The sequence below is a fragment of the Hyphopichia burtonii genome (genome assembly GCF_001661395.1).
Source record: "Hyphopichia burtonii NRRL Y-1933 unplaced genomic scaffold HYPBUscaffold_5, whole genome shotgun sequence".
Taxonomy (NCBI): domain Eukaryota; kingdom Fungi; phylum Ascomycota; class Pichiomycetes; order Serinales; family Debaryomycetaceae; genus Hyphopichia; species Hyphopichia burtonii.
In genome coordinates this window covers 602,529-617,565 of record NW_017963732.1, presented here as the reverse complement: position 1 = coordinate 617,565, position 15,037 = coordinate 602,529, and the positions used below count along the sequence as shown (strand labels likewise).

The 15,037-nt window shown below is 35.0% G+C and overlaps 8 protein-coding genes across 8 annotated transcripts; 4 read left to right on the top strand and 4 right to left on the bottom strand.

Annotated features, from left to right (window-relative positions):
- Positions 1-675: 675 nt before the first annotated feature.
- HYPBUDRAFT_167547 (linker nucleoporin) lies at positions 676-3,924 on the top strand. The gene has a single exon (XM_020222772.1). It carries the CDS (start codon positions 706-708, stop codon positions 3,871-3,873), a length of 3,168 nt encoding a protein of 1,055 aa, XP_020075646.1. The 5' UTR covers positions 676-705; the 3' UTR covers positions 3,874-3,924.
- Positions 3,925-4,023: 99 nt separating this feature from the next.
- HYPBUDRAFT_153352 (uncharacterized protein) lies at positions 4,024-5,499 on the top strand. Its single transcript, XM_020221497.1, has one exon. The coding sequence runs from the start codon at positions 4,053-4,055 to the stop codon at positions 5,484-5,486; it is 1,434 nt and encodes a 477-aa protein (XP_020075645.1). The 5' UTR covers positions 4,024-4,052; the 3' UTR covers positions 5,487-5,499.
- A 110-nt stretch (positions 5,500-5,609) lies between these two features.
- HYPBUDRAFT_153351 (RNA-binding signal recognition particle subunit) lies at positions 5,610-6,208 on the bottom strand. The gene has a single exon (XM_020221496.1). It carries the CDS (start codon positions 6,025-6,027, stop codon positions 5,638-5,640), a length of 390 nt encoding a protein of 129 aa, XP_020075644.1. The 5' UTR covers positions 6,028-6,208; the 3' UTR covers positions 5,610-5,637.
- Positions 6,209-8,116, top strand: HYPBUDRAFT_153350 (uncharacterized protein). The gene has a single exon (XM_020221495.1). The coding sequence runs from the start codon at positions 6,252-6,254 to the stop codon at positions 8,097-8,099; it is 1,848 nt and encodes a 615-aa protein (XP_020075643.1). The 5' UTR covers positions 6,209-6,251; the 3' UTR covers positions 8,100-8,116.
- A 96-nt stretch (positions 8,117-8,212) lies between these two features.
- FZO1 (mitofusin) lies at positions 8,213-10,921 on the bottom strand. The gene has a single exon (XM_020219354.1). The coding sequence runs from the start codon at positions 10,837-10,839 to the stop codon at positions 8,305-8,307; it is 2,535 nt and encodes an 844-aa protein (XP_020075642.1). The 5' UTR covers positions 10,840-10,921; the 3' UTR covers positions 8,213-8,304.
- Positions 10,922-11,170: 249 nt separating this feature from the next.
- Positions 11,171-11,922, bottom strand: HYPBUDRAFT_12261 (uncharacterized protein; the record flags this gene model as incomplete). The annotated part of the gene is made up of 1 exon (XM_020219289.1): positions 11,171-11,922. The coding sequence occupies one exon, from the start codon at positions 11,920-11,922 to the stop codon at positions 11,209-11,211; it is 714 nt and encodes a 237-aa protein (XP_020075641.1). The 3' UTR covers positions 11,171-11,208.
- Positions 11,923-13,342: 1,420 nt separating this feature from the next.
- HYPBUDRAFT_6969 (ureidoglycolate hydrolase) lies at positions 13,343-13,996 on the top strand (the record flags this gene model as incomplete). The annotated part of the gene is made up of 1 exon (XM_020223622.1): positions 13,343-13,996. One exon carries the CDS (start codon positions 13,343-13,345, stop codon positions 13,994-13,996), a length of 654 nt encoding a protein of 217 aa, XP_020075640.1.
- On the bottom strand, positions 13,790-14,882 carry HYPBUDRAFT_153348 (uncharacterized protein). The gene has a single exon (XM_020221494.1). It carries the CDS (start codon positions 14,868-14,870, stop codon positions 14,025-14,027), a length of 846 nt encoding a protein of 281 aa, XP_020075639.1. The 5' UTR covers positions 14,871-14,882; the 3' UTR covers positions 13,790-14,024.
- Positions 14,883-15,037: the final 155 nt, after the last annotated feature.

Below are 15,037 nucleotides of genomic sequence, written 5' to 3'. Positions count from 1 at the left end.
AATACATTTGGTATACTTTAATACATTTGGTGTACTTTAATACATTTGGTGTACTTTAATACATTTGGTATACTTTAATACATTTGGTATACTTTGATACATTTGGTGTACTTTTATACATTTGGTATACTTTAATACATTTGGTATACTTTTATACATTTGGTTATACTTTAAAATACATTCGGTTATACTTTAAAATACACTGGTTTATACTTTAAATACACTTCAAAATATAGCTCATACTTTACACTTTGTAGTTTACAATATATGGATCTACTGACACCTCTCTTTCAGTTACGTTATCCAGACAGGTTCTTAAAGATTCATCGTTATTCTCTCCATCAGCTATCGCACCAAACATGATTGAATCGTTGTATAATCACCACATATAATTGACCAGAACCCACAAAAACTGTGAAGTCCTAGTCGCGCAGTCTTATACAACCATACCGGTGCACTGTCTAATGTGATGGATGTAAACTTTGGACAAGTTTGAATAAAGAAAGAAGAGTAAAGCTTTTCCTTTAGGCGGATTTCTCTGTCCTTTTATACTCCAATTTTTTTTTTCGCTGCGATGGACCGGGTAACCCTTTGGGCCCCGAAAGTAAACAAGATATCAAAAAAACTTTTAAACCAACCTTGTCTGCCCTCGAAGTTGACTTCACTTTAACTCTCCACGGATCCATTGATTTGAGTACTGACCTGATGTTTCAGAAACCTACGACTGCCCCTGCTGGTGCGCCAGCCCCTGGAGGCACGGGATTGTTTGGATCAGCCACTGGGACCAGCAGCAATGCGGGCGCCAACACCGGCGGGCTCTTTGGCGGTTCAAGCACCGCTGGATCAGCTCCATCGAATACAACAGCTCCAAGTACCGCTAATACAGCTCCCGGTACAGCTTCTGCAGCCACAGGAGTCACCACAGCTGCTAACACAACTGCCCCAGGCAAGAATCAACCGATTGCCCAGGGAATTCGTGATGACAATGCACCTTCTCATAGATTGTTGAAAGACTTGATTGAATCAGCTAATAACTTGCCAAAAGCCAGTAATTCTGACATGGGGGGTATTAATTTGACCCTTAATGAGTTGCATAAGAAGACACAACAACTTAGAAAGTCAAGTCCAGACAAACCAACTAATTTTACCAAAGCACACTATTTACTTGCTTCAAGTGGAATTTCAGCGGAAGAAATTGAAAATGAATTGAACACTATTAACATTCCAATTTCTGATCAACATAAGTCTCGTATAAATAAGTTTGAAAATCATCCAGAACAAGCTCGTCGCGGACACTTCCGTCATATTCTGCAAGTTCAACAACAGTATGAACAACAACATAAACATGATCATCGCTCAGATATGGAAACCGATTCTCAGATGATTGTGGCCCATGATTCAAACCAAGATTCTTCTCAAGTATCTAAATTTAAAGCCGATCATCAGGTTTTACCTCTGGCTAATCTCGATAATTACCTTAATGCTAAAAAGGATGAGAATATCTTGTCGGCCATTGAACAATCTTTATTATCTGCTTTTAATGATTTCGATCAATTCATCAATCAAAACATTTCTATTGATTGGAAAGTCCGTCGTGATGAATTAAGAAAATCTTTCGGCGTTATTGCTACTAGTGAAACAAAACGCGCTAAAGTTGGATCTAATAATTCAATTAATTGGAATAATAAATCTTTACCTGGTCATTATAATATCTTAACTCCTTTGAAAACTAAAGGTCAAACTTCTTCAAGTTTAAGACAAATTACTCGAGAAAAATTTGAGAATCACGCAAAAGTTATTTATCAATTAAATGAAGCAAGATTAGCAAATAAATTTTTCCCAATTTGTTTGAATTTTGAAGAGTTAAATAAATCAAATGTTGATTTTAAATCAAAACAAGTCAGTGAAACTTGGAAAATCTTGTCTGATTTAACTCTTGAAAAATCAGTTAAAACAAATCAAGAACAAAAATTCTTTGAATCTTATCAAAGCTTGGGTTTTAATGAACGTAATGATTTAAACAAAAAAATTATTAAAAATTCAAAAAATTATTTAGAACATCAATTCTTTAATTATATGGATGAAATTTATATTAAAGATGATAAAAAATCAAATGAATTTCTACCTGCAAATAATATTAATAAAGTTTCTTATTTTATTAATAAAATCATTGCTAAAAATAGTGATCATGAATTCATCGATAAGACTTTAAATGTTAATGGTGTCCCAATTTGGGCTTTGATTTTTTATCTTTTCAGAAGTGGGTTATATAATGATGCATTACAATTAGTTAATAGTAATCGTGATGCGTTTACAAAATTTGATAAAAATTTCCCAATCTATTTATCGAAATTTGTTAAAAACAATGGTTGGGGTTTACCTTCAGATTTACAAATCAAAATTAGTAACGAATTTAATCAACAATTTCAGTATATTAATGAAGATTCTAATGATTTTGATGCTTATAAGTATTCAGTATATAAAATTATTGGGAAATGTGATTTATCCAAGAAAAGTTTACCCCAATCAATCAATTTAAGTATCGAGGATTGGCTCTGGTTTCATTTAGGTATCATCAATGAATACACCAATGAAACAACATCAACTATCATTTATGAAAATTACTCCTTAGAAAACTTGCAACAAAAGATTATTAGCTTGGGACCTAAAAAATTTAATTCATCATCAAATAATCCACTTTACTTAAAATCTTTGATTTTAGTTGGTTTATTTGAATTAGCAATTCAATATACTTATGAATCTATCAATGAATGTGACTCGGTTCATTTATCTATTGGATTATGTTATTATGGTTTATTGAGAGTCTCAAGTTTCAATAATAAGGATGATTTAATAACTATTAATTCAAATGATGAATATGAACTTAATTTTAGTAGATTATTGGGATCTTATACTAGAAGTTTCAAAATTAGTGATCCTAAGGTTGCAAGTCAATATCTCATTTTAATTGCCATGTCAAAAGGTGGTAATAATAAGGAAGAATTTTCAAAATGTCACGAAGCATTAAGAGAATTGATTTTAATCTCAAGAGAATTTACTTTATTATTGGGTGAATTAAATCAAAATAATGGAGATAAAATTCCAGGTATTTTAGAAAAACAAAGATCATTAATTGGTTTAAGTGATTTATCTCAATTTTATCATCAAATTATTGAAACTTCTTCAATTAGATGTGAAGAAGAAGGTAGGATTTTTGATGCTTTATTACTTTATCAATTATGTCAAGATTTCGATACTGTTGTTTCATTAATTAACAGATTACTTAGTGAAATCTTATCAACTTCTGAATTAGATAAACCTTTGATTGAAAATGGTAATTATCAAAATATTAATGGAGAAGTCAAACAAGCAGACACTACTGATAATAATATAATCTTGTTAAGTCAACATATAATGAAAATTTTCAATAATAATAGTTTCATCTTAGATAAAATCTCTTCTTCTAAGAAACAAACTAATGAATTATTATTACCGATTATCTCAATCAGAGATAGTTTCTATAATAAAAATTGGCATCAAACATTGTTACAAATCAAACAATTAGGCTTGATTCCTATCAATGAAAATGACGGGTTATTAGAGATCAGAAAAGCAGTTGAGTTACTTTCTCAAAATATGGATGACGATCTCGTGAAAGCAATTCCATCGTTGTTAATCATGGTTATGACAAGTGTTTCTCAATTGAACTATTCAATCCTTACAAAACGTTACCAAAATTCCAGTAATGAACGTGAAGAATCAAACCGTTTGAAAGCTGTTGCCAAAAATTGCATGATATACGCTGGTATGGTCCAATACAAAATGCCAAGGGAAACCTACAGCTTGTTAATCAACTTAGAATCCCTGTTGTAAAATATAGTTTAGTTATTTTTTATTTAGATTAAAAGTATTAAAATAGTTCTGTATACGTTGTAAGATTAGACTGGGTGTACGGATGCACACCTATTTTCAAAAAGTCGTAAATGATTAAAAGATGATACCTTAAGAACATTTCATAGAGAAAGATTACTTATTATCGTATAACATATAATATGTCTGATAATAACTCGAATGGGTTCTTTGGACGTATTTTCGGGAGCCGGAGTCAAAATGAAGCTTATCAACCTGTGAGTGCCAATCAGTCCAGTACAAACGGCACCCCTTCCAATCCCAACCATATGCCAGGTTACTTCCCACTGGAAGATACAGAGGAACAGGGAAGTCTTGGACGAGTGAGAAACTACTTTAATTCAGTGATGGTTAGCCATTCGGTAAGAAGTGTAGGTGGTTGGATAAATTATATATTCATAAAACCGATCATCATAGTGTTGGTAATTTTCTTTCGTATAATTGCCCAATTATTGAATGTCATATATTTTAGGGAGAAACATGGGACAAGATCAAGATCTTTTAGCAATACTACAGCAAGCAGCACCCTAATAAATGATCCAATTGACCGGGTGAATCATTTTGTTCGTGTTTTAGAGGATAACTTAACTCCTCAACAGCAGTATGGACAATCTCATATGCCAGTGTCAGTTAGTTCATTACCGCCATTTTTTGAAGGTAGTTACACCCAAGCATTATACATGTCACATCAGAGGGCTAAATTTTTGTTTGTATATTTAACCCATCCTCAAAATGAAAACTCCTCAATCATATTTAATAAAATCATCACCAACCCTGAATTCATATCATTGTTTAATGATCCAAATATTATTATATGGGGAGGAGACTTAACAAATCTGGAGACTTACCAATTGGCCAATAGCTTGAATGTTACAAAATTTCCATTTTTAGGATTATTATGCCTAACAAGAACTAGTACAATGTCTCCTCAAGGACCAGTTAAAACTAGTCCAAAAATTTCATTGGTGCTGAAGATACAAGGCTCATTTCCTGAAGACCAGAATCCAAGTGTGATTATTCAAAATAAATTTAAGAAGAGAATTAGTAAGTACGAAGATGAATTATCACTTATAAGAAGTGAATTAAGAGATAAATACATGAGTCAAGTGATTTTAAGACAACAAGACCTTAATTATCAGAAATCATTAGCTGAGGATAGATTGAAAAAACAGAAAAAACAATATGAGAAAGTGAAGAAGCAGTATCTAATTTGGAAAACAAAAGATTTTGAAAATTGGAGATCAGATCCAGTTGCTGGATCAGCTAGGGTTGCAATAAAATTACAAAATGGTAACAGAGTGACCTTCCACTTCCCACCAGAGGCTTCAGTACGAGAAATATTTACTTACGTTGAACTATTAAATGGTGGATACCTCGACGGGAATATTAGCGGCAACGTTACTGACTCCGATGTACAAAAATATAACTTAAATTTTTTCAAAATAACTTACAAGTTCAAACTACTGTCTCCTTTACCTCCAAAGAGAAACTTGAATGATTTGCTCGTCACGGAAACCAAGGTTAAGGACATTGATTGTATTTATCCCAACGGGCTATTGATAGTGGAAGATCTATAGTTTTTGATTCTACTTGATAATAATATTTTTATATTTTAAACGTTTTAAATTTGTATTAAAAGAATCGTAAGTGACTATCATTAAGATATAATATACAAGAAATAGTGAAGTAAATATGTAAATGAGGTATGAATCAAAGAATGCGCTAGGTTTATTTAGTAACCTTACCTGATTTCTTACTCTTTTTCTTCTCCTTCTTCTTCAATCCAGTAAATCCAGTTTTGATTACTTGGGCGTATTCAACCCAAAATTGGTCCAACTGAGTAGTTTCAACAACTGTCGATAATTTAACCTTTTCCTTTTTCTCTTTTTTATCTCCATTCATGGCCAATCTAATAAGAACAGGATATTCTTCAGTATTTGAAGGTATCGAAGCTTCATGTTCAATGACATTAGATGATAAATCATTGATGCCAGTGGTTTCGGTCTCTAATGGTACCGATAATCTTTTTTGAGTCAAGTATACAGAAGATTTCCCGTCATTGTCTTCGAGAAGCTTACCCACCTTCAGAAGGAATTCAGCGTTATTCAATCTACCCATCTTCAATGTCTTTCAGTTTCCGTTCAAAGTTGACCAAGTCAAGGCCTTTCTCTGAAATTTTTCTTCAATTTTTTTTGGTCTTTTCAACAAAAAACACCCAAACACCAGAAGTAAGCTGTTCTTATCAGAAGGCATTTAGTTGATTCTCCGCCAAATCTAAACTTATTCTCTGACGTTAGAATAACTCCTGACACTAGAGTATAAAAGAGATTGACAATTGAATAATGACCCCAGGATCAAGAGAAGTTAATTCTCAGACCCAGTCGCAGAACAACCCTCATATAAAGGGGAGGATGGTTGCTTTGGTTGCTTCCGTGTTTATATCATTGGCATCAGGGACTCCGTATTTATATGGAGTTTACGCTCCTCAATTAATTCAGAGAATTGGTCTTACTACTTCTGACTCAGCCGTGATTGCATTAGCTTCGAATTTGGGAAGCGGAGTTGGTGGTTTACCCTCGGGAGTCTTTATCGATCGTTACGGTCCCCAACTATCTGTTTTAATGGGATCTTGCTTCATTATGCTTGGTTACTTTGGTTTATTTAAGATATATGAGCATGCCGTAAGTAACTTGTTGTTGATTTCAATCACAATGGTATTCATTGGATTTGGTTGCATCACTTCGTATTTTGCAACCTTAAAAGCTGCCCAAGCGAATTTCCCAAATCACCGGGGTGCCGCTGGTGCAGCTCCAGTAAGTGCTTATGGGTTATCGGCAATAGTGTTTTCTATAATTGCATCCTTGTTTTTCAAGAATAACACTGGGGGCCTTCTCAATTTCTTATCGCTTTTTTGTGGCCTGGTTGCGTTTATTGGTTCCTGGTTTGTTCATGTTTACTTAGGTCACGAAGGAGAAGAAGAAGAAACTAATAAACAAAATCCTTCTGATTTAGAGCTGGGTTCCACAGACGCTCCTCAGAAATCGTCAAGAACCAGCGAAGAAGCGGCCCTTTTAAGTCATAAATCATCTTTGAATTCTTTCATATCAACAATATCGGCAAATGATGAATCTGCAGTGGAATCATCCTCCCAATCACCCAGTGAAATATATAAACAGAACACCGATAGAACTCTTCGAGGCTCTTTTTCATTTTGGGGATTGGGATATAGAACCCCTCGCTCTTCAGTAAGTTCTATTTCTTCCGATTTGCAACCATCAGTTCAATCTTTAAGAGAGTCTAATTCACAAGCTCAAGGTTCCACATCGAATCAAGCCAACAAACAGCTATTCTCCAGAGATGGCCCAGGCACTTTAAACAGAACCCCTACCTCTTCTTCTGGCTTGAATGTATCGTCTGCTTTGAAAAATAAACCGTTGAATAATAACCCTCGCAAAAAATCAAACAACCCATTGGTGATAATTGCAAATCTTTTAACTAACAAATTGTTTTGGGCTAATTACATGTTGATGGGATCAATTGCTGGAGTAAGTCAAATGTATATATTCTGTATTGGCTTTGTTGCCACTGCCCAATATAATTATCATAAAAACCAGAGAGATATTCCATCAAATAATTCTATGATCACTCAGGAAGATTCCGCTGCATCTCTACAAGCACTCCAGGTCTCGATTATTTCCATCACCTCTTTCGCTGGTCGTTTATCTGGTGGTTTTGTATCGGACCACTTGTATAAAAAATACCATATTCAAAGGCTAAACTTGATTGCAGTCACAATTATCTCGCTAACTATCGGTCAAGTTTCCATGATTTTAAATGAAAATAATATTCACTTACTCAACCTTTCATCAGTCATCATCGGCATGTCTTTTGGGTTCATATTTGGAACTTATCCGGCTATTATTGCAGACTACTTTGGCACAAAAACCTTCTCGACCACCTGGGGATTAATCTGCACCAGTGCCCTAGTATTCCTATATATTTTAAATAAAATTTTCGGTAATATTTATGATAGAAACACTAACGTCGAAACTGGTATTTGCTATAAAGCGAATGGGTGTTATAAAGGGGCATTTGAAATTAGTGGAATGGTTTGTATCGCTTCATTGATTATTTGCTTATCAATTATTTATTCACAATCAAAAAAGATTAAAACCTCACCATCAGCTTAGTTAATTTACAATATTCAAAATAATCAGAAATCTCAATATACGATTAATTTAATCACAAGTATTATTTAAAAAAAGTAAAAAAAAGTGAACAACTTATTTTGGGTACTAACTATATACAGAAGGATAAAGAACGTTTGTGGATAACATAGGTAGAAAAGCGTAAACATAATTGGGTGAAAATCAAGCAGGATAAAGGAGTTGTACACTAATCAACAGTATTGACATTTTCCAAATCAATCTCATTAACAAATTCTCTTTGATTATTGATCTTATCTAATAAACCAAGGAAATAATTATGACTTATTTCAGCATCTTTAATTTCCTTTTCAAGTCTTTCTTTTTCAACATTGCGCTTGTCAATGGAAGTTTGGAAATTATTCATAACTTGCCTAGATGGGTAATTCAAGACTTGCCTGCATTCTTTGGAAATTCTGTCGGCATTAACATGAGCATAGTCCATTTCATAAATTTGAGACTTAATCTTACGAGCTTGCTTTCTTGGAAAAGCATTTGGAATATCATTAATAAGATAGTAAACAGTGAAACCACCAACTCCCAATAAAATTGGACCGATTATTTGTTTCAAGACTTGGGGTTTTAGTAAATGAGATAATGAATATAATTTACGAATCAATGCACCAGTAGTTAAAAGTTTTGTTGAAGAGTACAAGGTATGCAATGTTAATTGGGTAGGAATTTGTTCTTTTAATGCCATAGTATTTTTAGGAATGCTGGTTAATAATGTTGCTGGGTTATAATAATTTAATTGTTGTCTTGTACCACTGATATAATCTTTAGGAATACCAAGCCATAACATCATAGAATCAAAAGATGGATCAAAGAAGTCAGTAAAATCAATCAGGTCATCCAATTTTTTTTTGATAGTATCACGTCTTCTGGTAAACATCAAGTCCGAGTTAAAGACTTTATCGTTTAAGAATTCTTCACCCAAAGTATTCTGTCCGAATTTTATTATTTCATCAACTCTCTGACTTGTTAAAGTTTTAGCAGATGATTCGCTATTTTGAACAGATGATAAAATGGTATCAATCATTACTTTTTGGGTCTGTTTTGCATATTCATATAAGTTTTGTAAACCTTGATAACGGACAACTTGGTGATCACCAAAATTACTGAGTGTGGTCAAAATATCATTTTTGGCAAGATCATAAACTTCGCTACAAGTTCTTTCAACCAATTTAGTAATGGAATCACTTATAGCAGCACTCTTATACATAATTTCATCATATTTAGGTGCAACTTTCCCCTTTAATTCATCAAGCTTGTCTTGTTTTTCTTGGGCATAAATTTTTTCATTAACAGTCGATAAAACCTTCAAATCATTTAAAAGGTTTATAATATAGCTTTTTGCAGGTAATAATTTCGAGATTGCTCTTTTTTCCAAAACAAATTTTCTCAATGATGCCTCTAATTGATCAAAGTTAGGATCTCTTGGGTTACGATTATTATCGGAGTTATCATCAGGACCATCATCAGGACCATCTCCACCACCAGGAGAGCCATCTAATACATCTGCTGAGCTGACAAAGTGAACAAATTCTTTTGCATCTTTGTGGGAATCCGGTGATAAATCTTTGACTTGTTCCATGATTTTATTTATACATTTATTCTTATCTCTGATATTATCGAATCTGTTAACAACAATGAACACATATCTTTTCTCAGCAGCAGCTGCAGCAATGAATTCTCTGGCAGACAAAGTAAAATGATTTTCAGCATTAACAACAAAAACCACCAAGTCAATTTCTTCTTGACGAGAGAAAACTTGAGTGGTTTGGTACAGGTCCATATTCAAGCCTGGAGCATCGATTAATTTGATATCAATAACCCCATTTCTCAAAAGGCTTTCTTGGAAAGTACGATTGTCAAGGACATAAACTTTTAAAAGAGAGTAAGTATCACATTCATAAACCAAATCTTCCAAATTTTTCAAAGGATGAATTTCGTAGGTAGTTTCATCACGAATATTGTATTCTTGACCAATACGAATTGCGTGAACTTCTTCTATACTAGCATTTTCCTTTTTAGCATCAATTATTTCACAGAAAACTGAAGTACAAGGCTGTTGATCTTCAGGTAAAATTTTTCTTCTAAGTAAAGCATTACAAAAAGTTGATTTACCAGCATTCAAATCACCAGTTACAAAAACTTTTGAGGAAGTATCATCCACACGATCCTTCAAGTTGAGTAGGTATTTAACCTGTTGATTCAAACGTTGCTCAAGTAAACGGGCAATAGATTGTTTATCCAATGAAGATACAATATCGGTATTTTGAGAATTATTACCCACTTTAAGATTGAGTTTTAAGATTTTGAATTCAGGAACGTCTTCATCATCATCCTCTTTCAAAGCTTCAGGGTCGATCTTAGCCTTAGAAAGAGACTTTGAATTAATACTAATATTTTGACGAACTAAAGCTAAATGTGCCTTTCTTGAATTCAATAAAACGTTATTACTATCTTCAGCAGATGCTGGATAAAAAATTGGGCGAACACTATTTTCAGTCACCAACTCATACAATAGTTCAACTGTCTGGTTGATGGATCTATCCAAAGCAAGCTTACTTTGATTATAATTGAGTTGTTGTAAAGAAACTTTTAAACCTTGATTCTTTGAATTCAAAAGACCTTTAGAAGATGACCCATTGCGGAAACCCTCTTTGCCGTCGACTAAAGTGTTAGCATCGCCAGCAAAACCACCTTCTTCCGGGACATACATGACACTAGCAGGTTGGGAGTGGTTTAAACCAGTTTGGTGGGAATCTTCTTCATCTATCCCGCCGGCAAGCGTAGTGGCGTCATCTTCAAGAGCACTAAACTGATTGTTTAATTTGCCGTTGCCATCATGTGGAGTACCAGCTGGATGTGCACCATCACCTACTACCTTAGACTCGTCTTCAGACATAATGTGTTTGTCTTGTAACTAAACTAATGGGCTAATACTGGAGAAGATCATTTAAAAAATTGATCTAATTGTTTATTTTTGCCTCATTCACAAAGAAACAACCCGTACACCAAGATGTTTTGATAATTTTTATTTTGCAGTTGAAGATGCTTATATTAAGATATTGATTAAAAGACTATAGAACTATAAGTTATTCATTATTTTAGATGCCAATGAGCTGATGGAGACGAGATCCACGGATCTAGTTTCCTTATTGATGTGAGAACCAAATGCCAAGGAGCTATTCAAAAACTTTGTAGCAAAAGATTTGAAACTATGCCAAAAAGTGTCAGAAGAATCATCATTTAGCAACCTTTCTTCTTCTTCTGGGGTCAAGTCATTCAGGTTCTTAAAGTAGAGCTGATTGAGCAGAATTTTTGCCTCTCTGAAAGTTCTGATGTGTTCATGCAAAGGGTCAATTTCTCCCAAGATTTCATATTTTGCACTTGCCCAATCTTCAAAAGGAGCAATGATTTTGAATAATTCATTCATGACTGTAGTGAAACGATCAAAGACTTTGAAAACAGAGATATCGTGGTTTTCAATTAAGGTCTTTATTTGGTTGACCTGGTACGAAATTTGTTCCCCGATTTCAACTCTAAAGGGAAAGATTTTATTTATTAAATCGTATTTGAAAGTTTCCCAACTATCAAATTCTTGATAATATGACCAGGCCAAGTATTCATTTTTCAACAAAGGAATAGTATAGTCGATCAAGTTATCAATTTTGAATACTCTGGCTAAAGACTCCAAGTTGAGCAACCAATGAGTGATCCTATAGATATCATTATCCTGGAAATCGTATAAATTTTGGGATGACTCAGTAATATACTTCAAGGTATCTAAATGGACCAGCATTTCAGATTTAATTACAAGTTAATGGTCTCATTAAGGATTCGGACTATAGTTATAATATATATATAAATAATATTCGTTAGGCTAAAATTTTTTACATTTCAAGATGGGTATGCAATCCATTGTTATTTTATGAATCCGGCGTATCCTTGATGCAAATAAGCTTCAAATAAACTAGCTAATCGAAAAGATTTTCATTTATTACGGATAAATTAAGTACTAGGGCAATGTTCCCGTATAAACAAAATCTGCAAAGCTAGCAGCTAGTAAAATAATTAGTGAAATTGCCTTATTATCAAGCATCAAAATTGATGCAAAGCTTATTCAAGCGATCCAAACCGATACCAACTGGAACGATTTTGTAAATTTAACTCATTGTTGCCGGCATTGTTATATTCTTATGCCAATAGATGTGAAATGAATCAAGACTGTTAATTCATCGTATAGACTACTTAAAAAAGTGCAGCCCATCGATTCTTCCTTTTCCTTCCAGACAATACTTTATTTACGGAGACCCGGTCAGATCACTACACTAAAACGGAAAAGAGTATACTTAGATGGTTTTGAACAACCTGTGATTAGAAAAGGCACTTCATCATGTTGTTCCTTACGACTTTAATTCTGATTTGGCTACAGAGTTCCGTTAACGAATTTGATCCGGTACTCTATCCAGGCACCTCTGTCCGGTGACAATTGTATGCTGAAATGGAGTACCCCATCAGATAATTTAAACTGTATTGTTTTGCTAATCGGAAATAATGGCTACAATAATACTATTGTTATAGAATGGGCTTTTTCTTCAAAATTTCAACAGAAAACATTTTGACAAAGAGTTCACCCACTTGTAATCCGCTGACCAACCCGAGTTCTTTCTTTCCATGAAAGAAAAACTGGGGACGAATCAGGCAATCTGCCTTTGTTGACTAGCTGTAGTTATGATCCACTAAAGTTGTCTTTGAGAAACATTTAAATGGGCACAAACTTGTGCTAGTAGCTTAACTTCCGTGTCACTAGTTTACTTCGACATTGTGTGAGCACCAGCATTGGTGCCAGCGGAGTGGGATATCAATGAATATACGCCTTAGAGTTTTCTGCAGTTGTCAATTCCAGAGTTTCATTATTCAAACCCTTTTCAACTAACATTTCCCATTCGGCTATTCAAGTAAAGCTTGTAACAATTGATACGCTCTCCAGACACTTTGACTCGAGTCTCACGCCCCACCTGTAGTTCGTCAGTCGATGCGGTATCTCGTTCGGTTATACCTCCCATGAGCGAACCACCACCAAAGATGAATTTTGCATCAAAAAACACTATCGCTGATTTCCGATAAGATCAATTGAGTGAACAAAAAAAAAAAAACTTTTTGAAAAATGGAAATCAACAAATGGTCACCACCTTATCTTCGTTTACCAAGCAGTAACGATGCCTTTGAAGACGTTTGACACTTCCCAAGCACAGCCAGTGGTTGCACAACCATTGACCCCTGAGAATTTTGCTCCGTACGGCGGTGTGATCAGTGCAGACCACCAAATAAAGAATGCCAAATCCTCAGCTGCAAACTATGGAACTGCCACCAAGATACATAAAGTGGCTCCTATAGTCAACAATTACGCCAGCTGTGCAAGTGGCAAGAGTGCTAGTGCTAACTGGAACATCTTTCGTTGTTCAGCTCCAAAGCATTTAATCACCAGTACTAATTCCCAAAATAAAGTTTATACCTCGAAAGTGCTTGAAAGACACCCATTTTCAACCCAAACTTTTGTACCCATGGGTCAGAACTCTCATTTGAGGTCGTACATTGTGATTGTGGCCAAGACGGATGAAAGCTCTGCCAATAAGTTACCGGATCCTACCCTGGTGAAGGCCTTCATTTGCAAAGGTAACCAATCAATAACCTACGGGGCGGGGATTTGGCACGCTCCAATGGTGGTTATTGATGAGCAGGTAGCCCATATTGATTTTGCAGTGTTTATTCACGAAAATGGCGTTGCTGATGAAGACTGTCAAGAATGCTATTTTGATCCTGGCTACGCCGTTCAATACGAACATTCCGAGTTGGGTCTTAGTAAATTATAATTCATTAAGTTCATTATTTATTATATACTTATATAAAATCAAGCATCTCTTCAATAACCTTATTGGCGTATTCTTTTCGTTGACTTTCATTCATATCTTTCACAGAGTCTTTGGCAATTTGTAATCGTTGGAACACCTCTTCGAGATCCATTGCCGGGCGAGGATCTTCCACTTCCGCTTCCTCGTCGCTTACTTCTAGTAGCCCCTTTGTCATCTCATCCAATTTGTTCCTCTTACTTTGTTCATACTCTCCCTTCTTCACATCAGTGTCCATGTGTTCCCACTCGTGCGATTCAAAAATCTCGTATAACCGATCTATACCGATTCTCTCGTGGTATTCATTCATGCCCTTTTCTGATATATTCACAAACTCTAATCCTAACAGAAGAACTTCATCCTCAATCGCTTCAGTTTTCCCATTTTCGGCACTATTAACCCCAGCAATCACAATAAAACCCTTCCATTCATCCTCGCCAGACTCGTCCACGAGCTGGCTCCGTATCTGGTCCACCACCCTCAAACATTCTTTCAAATACTCTATTGAGTCTTTGGCAAGGTCAAAAGTGAAGATGAACCCATTTAATACATCTCGCAATTCCTTATACTCCTGGTTTCTGAATTCTTCGTACCACTCGCCCAACTTCCTTGCCTTCTCGTCCTCGTCATGCACCAAGTCTCGGGAATCAGGGTATTCTTCAACCAATAAGTTCAAATTGATCTTGTAGTATTTGGTACTGAATTCACCATCGTAAAGCACCCCACTATGGCTGTCGCTGCTTATGGTGTCAGCCTTGTAATCCTTGGTGACGTGCTGGCATATCCTGATCTTCCCAGTGCCCGGAGCCCCAAGTATCAACACATTGCTGGGTAACATGGGCTATTGAAGAACAACTGTTGCAAAATTCCTTTGATTTTCATTTTTTTTTTTTTTCATTTTGACAACTTGATATTTGAAACCCGCACGTCTTTTCCCGAAATCCATTCAAACTAAACAAATAACCTACTAGTGGCCATCACAAGAGAGTGTTATTCGTATTAATT

Coding starts and splice junctions, on each gene's coding strand:
- HYPBUDRAFT_153351 (XM_020221496.1), bottom strand. CDS start 6,027: ATGGGTAGATTGAATAACGCTGAATTCCTTCTGAAGGTGGGTAAGCTT.
- HYPBUDRAFT_153348 (XM_020221494.1), bottom strand. CDS start 14,870: ATGTTACCCAGCAATGTGTTGATACTTGGGGCTCCGGGCACTGGGAAG.
- FZO1 (XM_020219354.1), bottom strand. CDS start 10,839: ATGTATGTCCCGGAAGAAGGTGGTTTTGCTGGCGATGCTAACACTTTA.
- HYPBUDRAFT_153352 (XM_020221497.1), top strand. CDS start 4,053: ATGTCTGATAATAACTCGAATGGGTTCTTTGGACGTATTTTCGGGAGC.
- HYPBUDRAFT_153350 (XM_020221495.1), top strand. CDS start 6,252: ATGACCCCAGGATCAAGAGAAGTTAATTCTCAGACCCAGTCGCAGAAC.
- HYPBUDRAFT_167547 (XM_020222772.1), top strand. CDS start 706: ATGTTTCAGAAACCTACGACTGCCCCTGCTGGTGCGCCAGCCCCTGGA.